Genomic DNA, 20,079 nt, shown 5'->3' on the forward strand with positions numbered 1-20,079 from the left:
TGTCATGTGAAATGTGGGCTTATGACAGGTGAAATCTCTTTCTCCAAGATTTTTTTTTTTAATCAAATAAAACTAGTCGTTCTTTATCCAGTGATTGATTCATTCCTTTTCACTTATGCACTCAATAATTATTAAGTGCATAATTTAAATAAAGATAGTGTTGGTTCTCACAGGTAGCAAGCTGCATGAGACACAGTTCCTAGTGTAGATAGAATAAGATTTGTGAAAATTTATTATGTATTATTAAGATCAGTATACATAAAGTTATAAAGCATCCTTAAAGGCTTTTTTCTTTTTCACTTATTTGTCTTTGAACAAGTGTAGACATGTGAATTAAGAAATTTCAACTAGAATTGCAAGTTTCTTATACAATTCTATGCATAGCCATACACTAGATCATTTGAATAATATGAAAAGACAGTTTATATGCCAAAAAATTGTAGAAAAAGATTTATATTTTATGACTCTTACTGTCATAAACATAAGTAGCTACACTTCAGTCAGTTAGATGTTTTATGTTTGAATACTATATCCTAAATTATTGTTAGATACACTTAATCCAGTGGATTATAATTACTGGCTTCATAAGACATCTCAGGGATTTCAAAAACTACTGAACTTCAGCTTTCTATAAGATTAAAATTATTTCAGAAAATTAAGTAAAAAATGAAGGTTGCCCATTTCTATACCTCGAGAAATTCAACTTCCTGAGAAAATACACAGCATGTGTATAAAATTTTAAAAGATGCTTCTGATGCACCATGAAGATAGATAAAATGCTTTGAGCTCTAATATACTTTTATATCAAGATATGATCATTACCATCTTTAATAAAGGTAACTTCAGCAGACTTACAAACACACTTATAACAAGAAAGATAATGTAAGATTCCCAGACAAATGGAGTATGTCAAAAAGCACAGAAATATGGGTTTAGAATGATCAAGGAAAATTTTATGGACAGGAAACCATGAATCAGGGTTAGGATTAGAAATGAGAGACAATAGATTTAAATGGTATCTAACACATTGCATTCCAACATATTCATGCCTAGAGGAGATTTAGGAAACATGTGTTAAGTCAGTCTGTATAATCCCAGTGGACACCAACTCTCTAATTTAGGACATCTACAGGATGTAATGTCAATTTTATTTGTGTCATTTTCAGTAATATTTTATTGGAAATTCTGGTGCCAACATAGCATGTAGAAAAATCGCTATATATTTACAAACTTAATATTTATGCCATCATTGTCTTGAGGACAAACCTACATCACAGAAGAACTGATTTTTAGGGGGAAAAGAAGACACAGAACTCCTTGGCGGATCTGCTTTGTCTTCACACTATAGATGACTGGGTTGAGCACAGGTGGAACTAGCAGGTAGATATGAGCCATGAAGATGTGGATGAGAGGGGATGAATGTTTGGCAAAACGATGGACAATAGAGAGCCCAATCATAGGCACATAAAGAATAAGTACAGCACAGATGTGGGATGCACATGTGTTGAGGGCCTTAAACCTCCCCTCCTGAGATGAAATTTTTAATACTGAGTGAAGGATGAAAACATAAGACACAAAAATACCCAGAGAGTCCATTCCCCACAGCAAAGTGATCAGAACTAACCCATAAATAACATTAAACTTGGTGTCAGCACAAGCAAGGCGGATCACGTCCTGGTGCAGACAGTAAGAATGAGAAAGTGTGTGAGAATGGCAGAAGGGAAAGAAGGCCAGCCGGGCGAGAAGTGGAATCACAGGAAGGGCACTTCTAAGCAGGGCTGCAATTCCAATTTTAGTGATAAGTGTAGGAGTGAGAATGGTAGCATATTGCAGTGGGTGGCAGATGGCCACATATCGGTCAAGGGCCATGGCCAAGAGCACAGATGATTCAGTGAAGGAGAAAGTGTGAATGAAAAACATTTGGACTACACAAGTGTTGAACTGGATCTCCCTGGATATGGACCACAGCACCCTGAAGAGCGATATCATTGTGGGCAAGGACATGCCCATGTCAGTGAGAGAAAGCATGGCCAAGAAGTAGTACATGGGCTCATGGAGCCTGGGGTCTGTCCAGACAATATGTAGGATAGTGGAGTTGCCCACGATTCCAAGAAGGTGGAGGAGACAGAATGGGATGGAAATCCAGTGGTGAAATTGCTCATATCCAGGGATACCTGTGAGATAGAAGGTGGAGGACAGGATGTTGCTAGAATTTGCAGTTTCCATAGGGCTTACTGTTAAACCACAATGTATATTCACAATCACACTCCAGAGGGGGAACAAATGATAAGATCAGCACCTGTGTCACAAAAACAAAACAAAACTTCAGTCTGTCCTATAATCACTCCTAGATTTACCCTCACAGTTTTGCTTTGCTTTTCTTCATTTCATTGCTCAATGTCATCAGTTAAGAAAAACATCCACTTTTATAACCATAACAACTTTCCCTTCTCCTCAGATGCAGAACTATTAACATGCTGTTTGAGCATGCACAAACTCCTTCTAAAAACACTATCCCGCAGAGCAGCACACACAAACCCACTGTAGATTACATTATTAATTAATACTTTTCTTTAGAACAATCTTGACCAGAGTTACTGGTCTTATATTAGTCTGCTTTGAAAAAAAGAAAAAAGACTCCTGCAATGACTTATATGAATGTCTTTGTCTGAGCTTGATAGCTTTTTCAGCAATACTAGAGTATCATGCAAGGCATCTCTACAGTATCAGGCAAGATTTGGTCAGGATGTTTTTTATTCTTACTAAATTTATCTCAGACTATATAACTAATACCACAGTGATGGCATTCACATATGCATGCTAAGTTGTTTCAGGCATGTCCTACTTTTTGTGACCCTATAGACTGGGACCTGCCAGTGTCATCTGTCCAGGTGATTTCCCAGGCAAGAATACTGGAGTGGGTTGTCATATCCTCCTCCAGAAGATCTTCTTGACCCAGAGATCGAACCCACAACTCTTAGGTCTCCTAATTTGGCAGGCAGGTTCTGTAACACTAGTGCCACTTAGGTGATGGATAACAAGGGAATGGTAGCCACATAGAATCAACTCTGATATCAATATGTTCCTGGATTAGCATCTCCTTGAGACAAATATAGCTTAAGATGATTTAGTAGAATGTGTAGAATTTAAAAGTTATAATTATAAAATAATTTTATATGTGATGTTAAGCAAACTATAATTGATTTTGAATCTGATTTAAAAGATTCAGAACATTCTTCCTGTTATGTTTCAGAACTAATTAATCATTTACAGACTGATTCATTCTACCGAAACTACAAAACAAAAGATATAGGGGTTTTTCAGAGAGTAGAAATTTATCCTTCAAAGCAAAAACAAGAGAGAAAACAACAACAACAAAAAAGTAAAATGCACAAAAAATGTCTACTGGCATCTGACCTCCACACTAAAGCTCTTCTGCTCAAATGAGAAAATATATCTTCCCCCTCTAGATTCCAGGATTTCTTCTGTGGTCAAGAAAGACATTATTAAGAAAGGTGAGCCATTTCCTAAACTCCACTTGCTCATCAACTGCCCAGCCTCCATGCTCACCAAAATATCGGTTTAGGAATTTAAACTCTATGGGACAAATTACCTTCCACTGTAAACTAATAAATCAGTATCTTCTGTCTTGGAAAGTCTTCTTTGACGTTCTGTGACATGAAATCCCCTAAGTCTCCTCTAGTTCCATGTAATATCCTTGATTACAGAAGATATTTCCCCCAATTGTTTAATAATTTTTTTTAAAAAACACAAGATCCATAATCAAGACATCAAATAAGTAAATTCCAGAAACAAATTCAGTCTTCCTGACTGTTCATATTACACTTAGTTCTATTGACATACTGTATGAACTGATACTTCTTATGGCCCTGCTATTTAACTTCTCAAATTCCTGTCTATCTCCTCACCTTTCTGTCCAAAATTTCACTGATTATTACTTTCAATGCTCAGAGTGCCCAATATTATTATTTCTTTTTGATGATTCTTTTCTAATTTCTATTCTATAATCAAAATTTTAAAATCTGGTTCTTTTTATCTTACTGCTTAGTCAATTCAAACCATTTTTCCAATTTTATAAATGTTCTCTCCCATGGCCAAGAAGAAGTAAACATGAAGTTTCATTGAAAACTGGAAGATACGTGAACTAAAGGTCATTTTTCATCATATCACTGACCTTCTTCTGAAGTTGAAAGGAGACTTATATCTAACATCTCTCTTATGTAGAATCTATTTCTCTGGGTCTGCAATCACATTAACTTGTTATATTCTGGTTTCATAGCTTACTCACTTTAATTTAGACCAAATGACTTCTTTTTCTCTCTCTCTTCTGTAGAGGAGTTGTCTCCACTATAAACTGAAGATAATAATAATTTGATGGGATGTGCTAAGGTGAAGGAGATAATGTGTGTAAACTTGTTGGCATAGAGCCTTTTCTATGATGATGATAGTGATGAAAATGAGAACAATGATGATGACAACAATAACATTAACACCAATGACTGTTTGATGTATAATGAGAGGAGGAAGACAAGGGGAGACTATGGAGTATCCTCCTCTAGAGGAAACACCATGAATGGCTATGTTAAAAGTGACCTAGATGGTCTGAGAAGTAGAAAGTGAACTATATCAGTTTCATTTCCTTTTTATCAACTAAATATTTAGTATAGCCAGAGATATGAATTGCTCCTTAATATTTTTCTACCCAGAAATTCCTCTGATCAATATGATGACACTACATATACACTTTCCATTTTATTCAGCACCAATTTTGGGGGATAAAAATGTCCAAAATAGAATGAGAAATCTCACCAAGAGTTAAAATGAGATCTTTGGGATTTCAGTGAAATAGGAATCTGAGCAATCACATTACTATTCTGATGTTACTGCAACATATGTATTCATTATTCTCCATATTCACTAGTATCTGGTCCATCTATTTTTTTTCACAGCCCCCATGTTGCAGTACCTGTTTGATTAGACAATCCAATATCCACTGGTCCTGATGCTCTAGTTTCAAATTCTTTCACATTGCCTTTTGATACCTTCTACATTCCCAGAGTAGGACAGTAGAGTCTAGAATTAGTTAATAAATTCAACAATATGAAGGTCTTAAGGTTTAGAACATAATTAATAATTAATATCATGTTAAAAATCACTGATACATGGGATTAGAAGGGACCTGAAATCTTATCTGCTGTAATCCCACTCTTATATTCTGGATTCCTCTTCTGTTATGTCTGGTAATATTCCTTTACGCTGTGTAAACAGTCATGTGCACGGACAGACAGGGGACTACTTGCCATGAAAGTCTAGGGTATATTAGGCAAGTTCTATCTGAAAAACCTATGTCTGGCTTGAATCCTCTGTCTATGGGTATGGACAATAAAGATTTGGAGAAAGTATGCACTCTAATCACCTGAGAACCTCTTCCTTCTCAAACCATTCCCCTGGTCCTTCTTCTCACACTTTGGGTGTCTGCCCTGATCTCTTTGATCTCTCAAGCCCCCTCTGTATTTTCCTATTACCTCCCAGTTTTACTTCTCCCAATCCTCACCTAATGATAGAATAGTTGCTCTTGTCATGAGTGACTGCTCTAATTCCCAAGGAAAGAAGGATGAGTTAATAAGTGTTCCTCCAGTCCTTAGAGATGTGAGTCCCCATGAGAAATGCAGGACCATGCCTGTAACCCTGTCTGCACCACTATTTTACTTCAGGGCCCTTCCACAAATTCTCTGTTTTCCATTTCCTATAATGCAGTTTGGGAATGCAAAGGCAGGAGGTTATAGAAAGTTCCAAATATTTATCACCTCAATGTCTGGAACAAATGTGGTAGTGTGACATGTAATGAAATACTATCTTGCATCCAGAATATGGCAAGGTAATAAAGATGCTGGGCTTCCCAAGTGGCTCAGTGATAAGGAATCTGCCTGCTAATGCAGGAGGCACAGGAAATGTAGGTTTGTTGCTGGGTCAGGGAGATCCCCTAGTTAGGAAATGGCAAACCACTTGTCATTCTTGCCTAGAAAATTCCATGGACAGAGGAGACTGGTGGGCTACAGCGCATTTAGTCACAAAGAATTGAGAGAATCAATTTCTAGGTAGGTTGATAAGAAGTCCAGGGTCCCTGAGGAGGAGAGAGGGGTCTGGGGCTTTCAAGAGGAGACAGGGGTCTGGAGTTCTCAAGTAGGAAAAAAGGACAAACATTTTTTCTACATTGTTTTGTTTTAGTCAATAGAACAATGTAGCTTGCTCGAGGACATGTTTTTCCTTCTTAAGACCCTTCTGACTAAGCCTGTCATTTAAAAAATGTATATTGTGGGATTGGGTCTGGTAAGATCTTTCCTAATTCTGTTATATTAAAGTGCAAATTGTGGAATTGGGTCTGGTAAGACCTTTACAACCTTGAGACATTCTTTTGATTTACTGTAATAACCAACTGAAAAAGTATATAACTCCCTTGCTAAGACTATCAAGGGGGGCACTCTACGTCCCCTTTCTGATGTCTATGTGAGAAGCTTTCTCTGTTCCCTTTTATACTTTAATAAAATTCTGCTACACAAAAGCTCTTCAATGATCAAACCTGGTCCCTGGTCGCAAAGCTAAATCTTCTTTGAAGATCAGGAGTCCTTCACCCTGAGCTATCAGAGTCAGATAAGCCTGAGTGACTGACAGACACGCTTGGACTCAATAAAGAATGTTAGCTATGGAGTAGCCAATCAAAGGGACTTATTAAGGACTTAAACTGTGAGGAACATAGAGTCTATAACCTAAGGGCTGGGAATGACTCAAGTTAAGTTCTGTTACTGTGCTTAGTTACTCACTTGTGTCCAACTCTTTGTGACTGTAGTCCACCAGGCTCCTCTGCCACGGAGATTCTCCAGGCAAGAATACTGGAGTGGGTTGCCATGCCCTCCTCCCATGCCATGCCCTCCCAACCGAGGGATTGAGTCCAGGTATCCTGCATTGAAGGTGGATTCTTTACTGTCTGAGCCACCAGGGAAGCATGCCACCTGGCTAGCCTATCCGACCACCACAAAACAGGACATTTCACTGAAATATTCTGCAAATGTCATGACAGCCAAAGGTAATCTGAATGTCTACAACTTAGGTAGGAAAAGGAGCCAGGCTGCCATAGGACCTCAACAGCAGGAAAGGATGAACTTTTTTAGATTTGGTGACCCTATCTGGTCTCAGCTACAATGATTCTTGGACAAGGAGTTTAACTGCTCTATATTGGGTCAGAGTGCTAATTTGAATCAATATATTTTATTCCTTCTTCTGATTTAATGGGGGTGAAATTATGTCAGGACAAATTCCAAAGAAAAGGAAATTTGTGGTAATGATCAGGATTATGTTCACTGGATTCATCTGGCACTTTTATGTAAGCACATGCATTTTCTAACTTAACTTTTCTCATTCCAAACTTTCTTGCAAATTGCATTCTATGGTTCATGGGACAAGATTTATCATTTATAAACTTAGTTGTCATAATTCTTATAATGTACTTTCTTATATCTACTATAAAACATATTTACCTGTTCTTCATTTATAAAAGAGCTAAAATATTTCTCTGGCATTAGACAGTAAAAAAATACATGATGAATATAATAGAAACCTATATATGGTCAAGTTGTTGAATTAAATGAATTGGGTGTCTTAAAAATATCTGTACTATTATTCTCTTTATAAATGCACATGGCTTTTTCTCGACTTTCTGGGTAATGAGGTGGTTATCCACACTGAACTTTTTTAAAGGATAATGCTTTTATGGTTTAAGTTATTCAAATGACCTGAATGACTAAGTGTGCTAATGACGTATTTTGGAACAATGCATGTATAAAAGAAAACACTAAACACTTAAATGGTGAAGGGTGTTATTCTCTATTCTGATTTTGTGCTTTTTAAATTTTTTTGTGTTTTGCCACAAAGGGCTTTCTGCAAATAAAGATGATCAGTGCATAATCCAAAGAATGACATTTGACATCATGAAAATAATTGTATTGCATTTTTCCTAGTGATAGGAGACTGGAAAAAATGAATTATTATTTGGTCTTCTGGATATCTTACAGATTTTTCAGATAGGCAGACAATACTTTTAGAGGACAAGCAAATACTCATGGCTTAATGAAGCAAAACAATATGTGTAAGAGTGTCTCAGCATGTAAGTCTATATAAAAGTGGGTTAGATGCTTATATCATATTATCATAATTCTAGGCAAGAGTAGGAGGGCTTTCACGTTAAGAGAGATAGCTACTTGCTGGAAGGCTGGACTGGACAAAATAATGCTTCCCTTCTCAGTTCATAATATAACTGTGGCATCTATTCATTCGTTCAGTCATTCATTCATTTGTATATTCAAAACTCATCTCTGATTCAACAATTGTACTCCTGGGCAAACACCTGGAGAAAACATGGTTTGAAAGGATACATGAACCCCAATGTTCACTGCAGCACTATTAACAATTGCCACAACGTGAAAGCAACATAAATGTCCATAGGCAGATGAATGGATAAAGAAGATGTTGTACATTCATAAAATGGAATATTATTCAGCCATTAAAATAACAAAATAATGCCATTTGCAGCAACTTAGATGGACCTGGAGATTATCATTCCAAATGAGGTAAATAAGACAAAGGCAAATATATGATATTGCTTACATGCAGAATAAAAAAAATACAAATGAACTTCTTTACAAAACAGAAACAGACACACAGACTTAGAGAACAAACTCATTGTTATAAGTTGGGGGAGAAAGGGAGTTTAGGATTGACATGTATACATGGCTATTTTGAAAATAGATAACCCAGTATAACACAGGGACCTCTGGTCAATATTCTATAGAAATCTAATAGAAAAAGAATTTAAAAAAGAATAGATACATGTGTCTGTATAACTGAATTACTTTGCTGCAACATTATTAATCAAATATACTCCAATAAAAATACAAATTAAAAAATGAAAAGAATAAAATACTTAGGAATAAATTTACTTAAAGAAATAAAAGACATATATAGGAAAAACTATAAAACACTGATGAAAGAAATCAAAGATGACACAAATAGATGAAGAAATATACCATGTTTATGGATTGGAAGAATCAATATAGTGAAAATGAGTATACTACCCAAAGCAATCTATAGATTCAATGCAATCCTTAGGAAGCCACCAAAGGTGTTTTTCACAGAACTAGAACAAATAATTTCACAATTTGTATGGAAACATAAAATACCTTAAATAGCCAAAGAGAAAGAACAGAACTGGAGGAATCAACCTTCCTGACTTCAGACTATACTAAAAAGCTACAGTCATCAAGACAATATGGTACTGGCACAAAGAGAGAAATATAGATCAGTGGAACAAAATAGAAAGCCCAGAGATAAATCCACACAGCTATAGACACCTTATATTTGACAAAGAAGGCAAAAATATACAAGAGAGAAATTGTATATTTTTATACATTATATAAAATTAAAGAGATTATTAAATTATTATATTATATGGATTATTATTATATAATCTGTTTAACAAGTGGTGCTTGGAAAACTGGTCAAGCACCTGTAAAAGAATCATACACAAAAATAAACTCAAAATGGATTAAAGATCTAAATGTAAGACCAGAAACTATAAAACTCCTAGAGGAAAACATAGGCAGAACACTCTCTAACATAAGTCACAGAAAGATCCTTTATGATCCACCTCCCAGAATATTGGAAATAAAAACAAAAATAAACAAATGGGACCTAATTAAAATTAAAAGCTTCTGCATAACAAAGGAAAATATAAGCAAAGTGAAAAGGCAGCCTTCAGAATGGGAGAAAATAATAGCAAATGAAGCAACTGACAAAGAATTAATTTCCAAAAGATATAAGCAACTCATGCAGCTCAAAACAAGAAAAATAAATGACCCAATCAAAAAATGGGCCAAAGAACTAAACAGACTTTTCTCCAAAGGAGACATACAGATGGCTAAGAAACACATGAAAAGATGTTCAACATCACTCATTATCAGAGAAATGCAAATTAAAACCACAATGAGGGACTGTCTCACCCTGGTCAGAATGACAGCCATCAAAATGTCTCCAAGCAATAAATGCTGGAGAGGGTAGGGAGAAAAGGGAACCCTCTTACACTGTTGGTGGGAATGCAAACTAATACAGCCACTATGGAGAACAGTGTGGAGATTCCTTAAAGAACTGGAAATAGAGCTGCCATATGACTCAGCAATCCTACTGCTGGGCATACACACAGGGAAACCAGAATTGAAAGAGACACATGTACCTCAATGTTCAACACAGCACTGTTTACAATAGCTAAAACAAGGAAACAACCTAGATGTCTATCCACAGATGAATGGATAAGGAAGCTGTGGTACATATACACAATGGAATAGTACTCAGCTATAAAAATGAACAAATTTGAGTCAGTTCTAATGAGGATGAAACTGGACCCTATTATACAAAGTGTCATGTCCGACTCTTTGCGACTCCAAGGATTGTACAGTCCATGGAATTCTCCAGGCCAGAACACTGGAGTGGGTAACCCTTCCCTTCTCCAGGGGATCTCCCCAACCCAGGGATCGAACCCACGTCTCCCACATTGCAGGCGGATTCTTTACCAGCTGAACCATAAGGGAAGACCATACAGAGTGAAGTAAGCCAGAAAGAGAAACACCAATACAGTATATTAAGATGTATATATGGAATTTAGAAAGACAGTAATGGTGACCCCATATGCAAGACAGCAAAAGAGATACAGATGTAAAGACAGGCTTTTGGACTGTGTGGGAGAAGGTAAGGGTGGGATGACATGAGAGAATAGCATTGAAACATTTATATCAACCATAAGTAAAATAGATGACCAGTGTAAGTTCAATGCATGAAGCAGGTCACACAAAGCTGGTGCTTTGAGTGGGAGGGAGTGGGAGGGGTATTCAGGATGAGGGGACACATGTTTACCCACGGCTGACTCATGTCAATGTATGGCAAAAACCACTACAATATTGTAAAGTAATTGTCCTCCAGTTAAAATAAATTAACTAATTAATTTAAAAATAAAAATAAAAAATAAATAAAATAACACCTCTACACCAACTAAATTCTTCTAGGAAGAATTATCTTAATTTTGAGAATAGGTATTTATAAATGTTTTCTGTAAAATATATTTCATGAAAACCATGTAACTAATGATACACTGTAAGAGTTAGAATATGCTCAGTCGCTCAGTCACATCTGACTCTTTGCGACCCCATGAACTGTAGCTGGCCATGCTCCTCTGTCCATGGGATTTTTCAGGCAAGAATATTGGAGTGGGTTGCCATTTCCTTCTCCAAGAGTTAGTATAGAGCATGATATTTTGTAAATTCAAAACTTAGATTATCTATGTAGATGTTCATTTAAAATAATTTTACTGGCATGCAAAATACAAAATTTAAGATGTAATGGTTTGAATATATGTTAAGGAAAAAACTTCAAATGTTTCATTTTTTGGAGTGGAAGCATTAGGAAAGATATGATCAGCATATCTTTTTAAAAATGTAAAATTAAAAAAAATTAAAAATATTAAAATATTAAAAATACATTTTGTATCTGAAGGTATCATATGAAGGATGACTATAAATATTTAAATGTCACTTGTACATCTGAAATTAATGTTCACATTTCTCATTTTTTATTTTTCATATTAATTTTATTTTACTTATTTACTATAGGGAATATTATCTAAGTCTGATGTTCATGTATCTTTATTTTTATTTGTTGATGTTTCAGACAAGGTGAATGTGCTAAAGGAGAGGGGTAATTAGAAGTAAAATAAAGAATTAAGATAAAGAGGGATAGGAACAGACATAACTGAATTAAAACCAGGGAAAAGATATAAGCTAATGGAAATTCTAAGTGTATTCCATATGCCTGACATCTGAAATCATAATTTAAAGTTAGTAAGATTTGTTTTATTATTGGAAATACGGGTTCATGAGAGGTCAAATTTTTCACTCCAAGTTTTTTTTAAAAATCCAATCCAAATGAGTCAGTCTTTATTCAATGGTTGATTCACTTCTATATAACTTATGCATTAAATAATTATTAAGTGACTCTTTTACACTAAACATAATGTTGATTTTCACAGGTAGCAAAATCCTTGAGACACAGTTCCTACAGTAACAGAATAAGATTTGTGAAAATATACTACCTGTCATTAAGACCAATATAAAAACTGGGAGTTACAAAGCATCCTTAAAGTTTTATTTTTTGCTTCATGTCTTTCTTCTCTTTCAGTAAGTACAGACATTTGAACTAAGATATTTCAATTAAACTTGCAAGTTTGTTAATACAACTCTATGCACAGCTATGCATTCAATAATTTCAGAGAAATGTGAAGACAGTTTATATATTGAAAAGAGTTCTAGATAAAAATTGAGATCTGTATTACCTGTTTCCTACTACTATAAACTTACAAGTATCTACACCTCAGTGAGTTAGATTTTTTATGTTTAAATACTATATCCTTAATTATTATTACGTATATCTAATCTAGTAGATTATATAATCACTGGCTTCACATGACATTATCTCAGGGACATAAAAAATCACTGAGTTTGGCTTTCTGAAAGAGTAAGAGTAATTCTAAAAATTAAATAAAACTATGAAAGTTGTCCCTTTCTATTCCTGATGAAACTAAATGTCCTCAGAAAGAACAGAACATGTGAGTAAAATTTTAAAAGATGATGTTGATGGACCATAAAGTTCAAAAATTTCCTTTTTGAAACCTAATATGCTCTTACATCAAGGTAAGGTTTTTTTCCATTTTAAAGAAAGTTAGCATAAGTTGATTTACAATCACATTTACATAATGAGAAAGGTAATATAAGATTATCTGACAAATATAGTGTATCAAGAAGCAAAGAAATACGGGTTTAGAATAATCAAGGAAAACTTGATGGACAATCAGCACTGAATCAGGATAGGATTACAAATGAGAAACCACAGATGGAAGTGATTTCCAACACACTCCGCTTCAACATGTTCATCAGATTAGATCAGATCAGTCACTCAATCGTGTCAGACTCTTTGCGACCCCATGAATCGCAGCACGCCAGGCCTCCCTGTCCAGCACCAACTCCTGGAGTTCACTCAGACTCATGTCCATTGAGTCAGTGATGCCATCCAGCCATCTCATCCTCTGTCGTCCCCTTCTCCTCTTGCCCCCAATCCCTCCCAGCATCAGAGTCTTTTCCAATGAGTCAACTCCTTGCATGAGGTGGCCAAAGTACTGGAGTTTCAGCTGTAGCATCATTCCCTCCAAAGAAATCCCAGGGCTGAACTCCTTCAGAATGGACTGGTTGGATCTCCTTGCAGTCCAAGGGACTCTCAAGAGTCTTCTCCAACACCACAGTTCAAAAGCATCAATTCTTCGGCGCTCAGCCTTCTTCACAGCCCAACTCTCACATCCATACATGACCACAAGAAAAACCATAGCGTGACTAGACGAACCTTTGTTGGCAAAGTAATGTCTCTGTTTTTGAATATGCTATCTAGGTTGGTCATAACTTTCCTTCCAAGGAGTAAGCGTCTTTTAATTTCATGGCTGCAGTCACCATCTGTAGTGATTTTGGAGCCCAGAAAAATAAAGTCTGACACTGTTTCCCCATCTATTTCCCATGAAATGATGGGACTGGATGCCATGATCTTTGTTTTCTGAATGTTGAGCCTTAAGCCAACTTTTTCACTCTCCTCTTTCACTTTCATCAAGAGGCTTTGTAGTTCCTCTTCACTTTCTGCCATAAGGGTGGTGTCATCTGCATATCTGACGTTATTGATATCTCTCCCGGCAATCTTGATTCCAGCTTGTGTTTCTTCCAGCCCAGCATTTCTCATGATGTACTCTGCATATAAGTTAAATAAACAGGGTGGCAATATACAGCCTTGATGTACTCCTTTTCCTATTTGGAACCAGTCTGTTGTTGCATGTCCAGTTCTAACTGTTGCTTCCTGACCTGCATACAAATTTCTCAAGAGGTAGATCAGGTGGTCTGGTATTCCCATCTCTTTCAGAATTTTCCACAGTTTATTGTGATCCACACAGTCAAAGGCTTTGGCATAGTCAATAAAGCAGAAATAGATGTTTTTCTGGAACTCTCTTGCTTTTTTGATGACTCAGTGGATGTTGGCAGTTTGATCTCTGGTTCCTCTGCCTTTTCTAAAACCATCTTGAACATCCAGAAGTTCATGGTTCACATATTGCTGAAGCCTGGCTTGGAGAATTTTGAGCATTACTTTACTAGCATTTGAGATGAGTGCAATTGTCCAGTAGTTTGAGCATTCTTTGGCATTGCCTTTCTCTAGAGGGAATTTAGGAAGTTCGTGTTGTCAGTCTATTATAAATCCAGTAGACACCAACTCTCTCCTTTAGGATTTTTCACAATGTACTGTCAGAGCTATTTCAGCTTTTTTTTTTTTAAGTAATCTTTTATTGGTAACTCTGGTGCCAACATAGAGAGCAGACAAATCACTATATATTTACAAACTTAATATTCATGTCATCACTGTGTTGAGGACATGTCTACATCACAAAAGAACTGAGTTTTAGGGGGGAAAGCAGGTGGAGAATTCCTTGGCGGATCTGTTTGGTCTTCACACTATAGATGACTGGGTTGAGCACAGGTGGAACTAGCAGGTAGATATGAGCCATGAAGATGTGGATGAGAGGGGATGAGTGTTTGGCAAAACAATGGACAATAGAGAGCCCAATCATAGGCACATAAAGAATAAGTACAGCACAGATGTGGGATGCACATGTGTTGAGGGCCTTAAACCTCCCCTCCTGAGATGAAATTTTTAATACTGAGTGAAGGATGAAAACATAAGACACAAAAATACCCAGAGAGTCCATTCCCCACAGCAAAGTGATCATAACCATTCCATATATAACGTTAAACTTGGTGTCAGCACAAGCAAGGCAGATCACGTCCTGGTGCAGACAGTAAGAATGAGAAAGTGTGTGAGAATGGCAGAAGGGAAAGAAGGCCAGCCGGGCGAGAAGTGGAATCACAGGAAGGGCACTTCTAAGCAGGGCTGCAATTCCAATTTTAGTGATAAGTGTAGGAGTGAGAATGGTAGCATATTGCAGTGGGTGGCAGATGGCCACATATCGGTCAAGGGCCATGGCCAAGAGCACAGATGATTCAGTGAAGGAGAAAGTGTGAATGAAAAACATTTGGACTACACAAGTGTTGAACTGGATCTCCCTGGATATGGACCACAGCACCCTGAAGAGCGATATCATTGTGGGCAAGGACATGCCCATGTCAGTGAGAGAAAGCATGGCCAAGAAGTAGTACATGGGCTCATGGAGCCTGGGGTCTGTCCAGACAATATGTAGGATAGTGGAGTTGCCCACGATTCCAAGAAGGTGGAGGAGACAGAATGGGATGGAAATCCAGTGGTGAAATTGCTCATATCCAGGGATACCTGTGAGATAGAAGGTGGAGGACAGGATGTTGCTAGAATTTGCAGTTTCCATAGGGCTTACTGTTAAACCACAATGTATATTCACAATCACACTCCAGAGGGGGAACAAATGATAAGATCAGCACCTGTGTCACAAAAACAAAACAAAACTTCAGTCTGTCCTATAATCACTCCTAGATTTACCCTCACAGTTTTGCTTTGTCATTCTTAATTTCCTTGATGAGTGTTGTCCGTTAAGTAGAACATCCACTTTTATAACCACAGGGATCTTCCCTTCTTCTTCTCAAATGCAAATATATTATGTTCTATGAATATGGGTAATCTCCTTCTAAAGACACTACCCAGAGCTGTACACACAAAACCCATTCTAGACTACTACTTTAATTTCATACTTTTCTTCAGGAAGATCCTCAACCAGAGTCACTGGTCGTACAGTAGAACATTTTCTTTAAAAAAAAATGACCTTGGCAGTGACTTACATGAAATGGCTTTCCTGTATTAGCTTGATAGATTTTCCAGTAATACTAGAACGCCATGCAAAGCATATTACAGAATTCCGGTAAGTATTGATCAGCATAGTTTTTGCTCTTGCTAACCTATCTGTGGCTATGTAAGTGATGCCACAGGGTTGGTACCCAGTGAAAATCAACTCTAATATCAATTTAGTCTCGGGCTAGTATCCCCAAGAGCTAAACATCAGTTAGGATAGACAGAAGAATGTATGATTTTTAAAAAGTATAAATATATAATTTTTTTATGTAATATAAGCAAAGAATAATTGACTGACTCTGCATTTAAAGATTCCAAACTTTCTTCCTACTATGTTTAGGAACTGATTTATTATATATAGAGAGGTTCTATCTGCAAAAAAAAAAAAAAAAAAAAAAGGCAAAATAATAGATATATAGGGATTGGGGAAAGATTGAGTAGAAAATCATGATTCATAGCCAAAGCAAGAGAAAACAAAATAACAAAAGGATTGAATGACCAAAAAAAAAAGCCTACTGTGCCTAATCTTGACACTAAATATTTTATACTTAATGAGTTAATATATTTTCACCTGTTAGATTCCAGTACTTCTTCTGTAGTCAATAACAATGCCTCTGAAGTAAGAAGATGACCTTCACTTGCCCTTCTCTTGACAAGCATCCATGCTTACCAAAATTCTAATCCATGGGACAGATTGCCTCTAACTGTAAATTAATAAATTGTCATCATGCTATCTTGGAAAGTCTACTTTGGCTTTTGGGAGATCAAATCCTCTCAGTCTCCTCTTGCTGTTGTTATTTTAGTTGCTAAGTCAGGTCCGACTCTTTTGTGACCTCATGGACTATGGCATACCAGGCTCTGTCCATGGGATTTTCCAGGCAAGAATACTGGAGTGGCTTGCTGTGTTCCACTTCAGGGGAATTTGCTGACCTAGGGATCGAACCCATGTCTCCTGCATTGGTAGGAGGATGCTTTACCACTGAGTCACCTGGAAAGACTGCAGTCTCCTCCAGTTACATGTAAAGAAACCCTGACTGCGAAAGATCCTTTCCTTGGATGTTTAATAACTTTCTAGGAAATGAAAGACTCATAAGCAAGACACCAAATATGTATATTACAGAAACAATTTCAGGCTTTTTAACTCTTATTACAATTAAGTTCAACACACACACATAGTATGAACTGATACCTCTTACAGCCCTGCAGTTTAACTCACCAAATTCCTATCTACTTCATCTTCCTGTCTACACCTGCACTAATTATTACCTTTAATGCCCAGATTTTCCAATATTATCCCTTCTTTTGTTGATCCTTTTCCAGTTTCTACACCATAATCCAAATTTAGAAATCTGGTTTTCATTTCACTGCCCACTCAATTCAGACACTTTTTCTGATTTCACAAGGTTTCTCTGAATCATCAAAAAGGAGTAAACACGAAGTTTAATTGAAAACTGGGAAGACACCTGATCCTAGTACGTCTTTTGTCATCTTACTGACTCTTCACTGAGATTTTAAGGAGACAGTTATTCAACATCTTCCTTATTTAGAATCTGTTTCTCTCCTTCTGCAATCACTTTAACCTAAGCTGTATTCTAGTTTCAATGCTGTGCTCAGTTTAATTTTGACCAAATCACCTTTTCTTCTCTCTGTACCAAAACTGCCTCCTCTCTGATCTGAAGAAAGTAACAATTTGAAAGGATGTGCTAAGGTAAAAGATATATTGTGTGTAAAATACTTAGCAAAGAGCCTTCTGGATGATGATGATAATGACAACAATGATGATGACAACAGTACCACCAAGAATTGTTTAAAGTATAATGGGAGGAGGAATATATGGGGAGACTATGAAGTATCCTCCTTTAGAGGAAACCATCATGAACAACCATCTCACAAGTGACTTAGGTGGCCTGAGAAGTAGAAAGTGAATTGTATCAGTTTCATTTCCTTTTCATCCAGTAAATTTCAGTATAGGCAGTACAGCCAATTCATTAATGAATTGCTTATTTTTTTTTCTATCCAGAAACTCCTCTGATCATTATGACACCACATACACTTCTCATTTTATTCAGTGCCAGATTTGAAAAAAGCAACAACAAAAACTGAGTCCAGGATAGAATGAGAAGTCTCATCAAGAGTAAGCATGAGATCTTTGGGATTTCAGTGAATTAGGACTTTGAGATATTAGCATTCTGAAATTACCACGACATAAATATCCATTGTATTCCATATTAACTATAATCTGGTCTGTTATTTCACAACCCCCTTCAGGTAGCACCTGTTCATTTTGATAATCCAATTCCTATTGTTCCTGATCTTACAATTTTAAATGCATTCACATTGCCTTATGGTATCTTCCACATCTCCAGAAGAGGAGGATGGAGTTTGTGGGGTTAGTTTATAAACTCAGAAATCTCAAGGTCTTAATGTGAATTTAGACCATAATTAATTTCATATTTAAAATAACTGGTAATAAGCGACTTCACTTTCACTTTTCACTTTCATGCATTGGAGAAGGAAATGGCAACCCACTCCAGTGTTCTTGCCTGGAGAATCCCAGGGACGGCAGAGCCTGGTGGACTGCCGTCTATGGGGTTGCACAGAGTCGGACATGACTGAAGTGACTTAGCAGCAGCAGCAGCAGGATTAGAAGGGACCTCAAAGGTTATCTGGTGTAATCCCACTCATATTCTGGAATTCCTCTTTGTTATGTCTGATAATAGTCCTTCACCCTGTGTAAGCAATCATGTCCACCAACAGAAAGCAGACTACATGTCATGCAAGTCTAGGGTATATTAGGCAAGTCCTATCTGAAAACTCTGAGTCTGGCTTGAATGCTTTGTACCGGGTATGAATAATAAAGATAGCTGGAGAAAGGATATCCTCTAATAAACTAAGAATCTTTTTCTTCTTGAACCATTCCCTTGGTGTTTCTTCTCACACTTTGGGTGTCTGCCCTTCTCTCTCTTGTCTCTCAAGCCCCACTTTGTGTTTTTCTATTACTTCCCACTCTTACTTTTCCCAGTCCTTACCTACTTGGTAGAATAGTTCCTCTTTGCATGAGAGATTGTTTTAATTCTCAAAGCAAGAAGAATGAGTTAATAAGTCTTCCTCTAATCCTTAGAGATATGAGTCTCCCTGAGAAATGCAAGACTGTGCCTGTAACCTTGTCACTGTCACTATTTTAGTTTATAGACCTACCCCCAATCCTCCCTTTACCATTCCAGATATTGCAGTTTAGAAATTCAAAGGCAAGAAGGCTACAGAGAGTCTCAAGTATTTATCACTTCAATGTCTGGAACAAAGTAGGTAGTGCAACATGAGATGAAATACTAATTTGTATCCAGAATACGGTAGAATAGTAAAGGTTGTTAGCCATGGTGTAGCCAATGAGAACTTATTCAGGACAGAGAGGTGGAAATGGCTCTAAGTTGGTACTGTTACCACATAAAAATGGAACTTACTTGTGTGAGTAGTTTCCTTCAAAACTACTGTAATAAAGAATATATGGGAAATCTCCTTAGCTTTCACTCAAATTTGCTGTAACCTTAAAACCACAATGAAAAAAGAAACCCATTTTAAAGATCATAAGCAATAATGCCAAGTGTGATTCTCTGTGCCATAGTTTTTACTGATGAAAGGGATTGTATAAATTTGATTTGATTATGTATAGATGCTTTCATTCAATGAATGAAGGGCCATATGTCTGTCAACAATTTTAACTTCTAAATGTCTACTGGTGATTAAGCTATGTAGCAGAGTTGGCATATGGATTACTGAATGATAAGAAATCTCTTCTCAGGGTGAATAAAATTGTCATAAAAAATACTAATTTCTAACTGTTTAGTACAGGAATTTCTTTTAAAAATGTGTTTTACTGTTAATCTTTTTTGACTCTGGTTTTGAACCTTGTAATACTAATTTAAATCTTAACAAATCTATCATTGATTCACTCAAATAAGATATTGCTGATTACACATGTCATAGCTTGCTAATCTTCCTGTACTGTTATATTTAAGATACTAATTGACAATTGGCTTTTTCAGGAGTTGAAAAATACAAGTAATTACTACAACAGAAGTAATAGTTCTCATAAATAATATT

General features: G+C 36.5%; 2 protein-coding genes across 2 annotated transcripts in view; both read right to left on the bottom strand.

Moving 5' to 3' along the window:
- Positions 1-1,266: 1,266 nt before the first annotated feature.
- LOC147358091 (olfactory receptor 51L1-like) lies at positions 1,267-2,298 on the bottom strand. Its single transcript, XM_086340425.1, has one exon. It carries the CDS (start codon positions 2,224-2,226, stop codon positions 1,267-1,269), a length of 960 nt encoding a protein of 319 aa, XP_086196551.1. The 5' UTR covers positions 2,227-2,298.
- Positions 2,299-14,472: 12,174 nt separating this feature from the next.
- LOC147358092 (olfactory receptor 51L1-like) overlaps positions 14,473-20,079 on the bottom strand; it is a 32,666-nt gene continuing 27,059 nt past the window's right edge. The window contains exon 2 of the mRNA XM_086340422.1: positions 14,473-15,614. Coding sequence (XP_086196548.1) covers positions 14,582-15,541 — 960 coding nt within the window. The 5' untranslated portion in view covers positions 15,542-15,614 and the 3' untranslated portion in view covers positions 14,473-14,581. The remainder of the gene's footprint in view (positions 15,615-20,079) is intronic.

Source organism: Bos grunniens, chromosome 15 (assembly GCF_055505025.1).
Source record: "Bos grunniens cultivar Pamir isolate PY7600 chromosome 15, Bosgru_T2T1.0, whole genome shotgun sequence".
Taxonomy (NCBI): domain Eukaryota; kingdom Metazoa; phylum Chordata; class Mammalia; order Artiodactyla; family Bovidae; genus Bos; species Bos grunniens.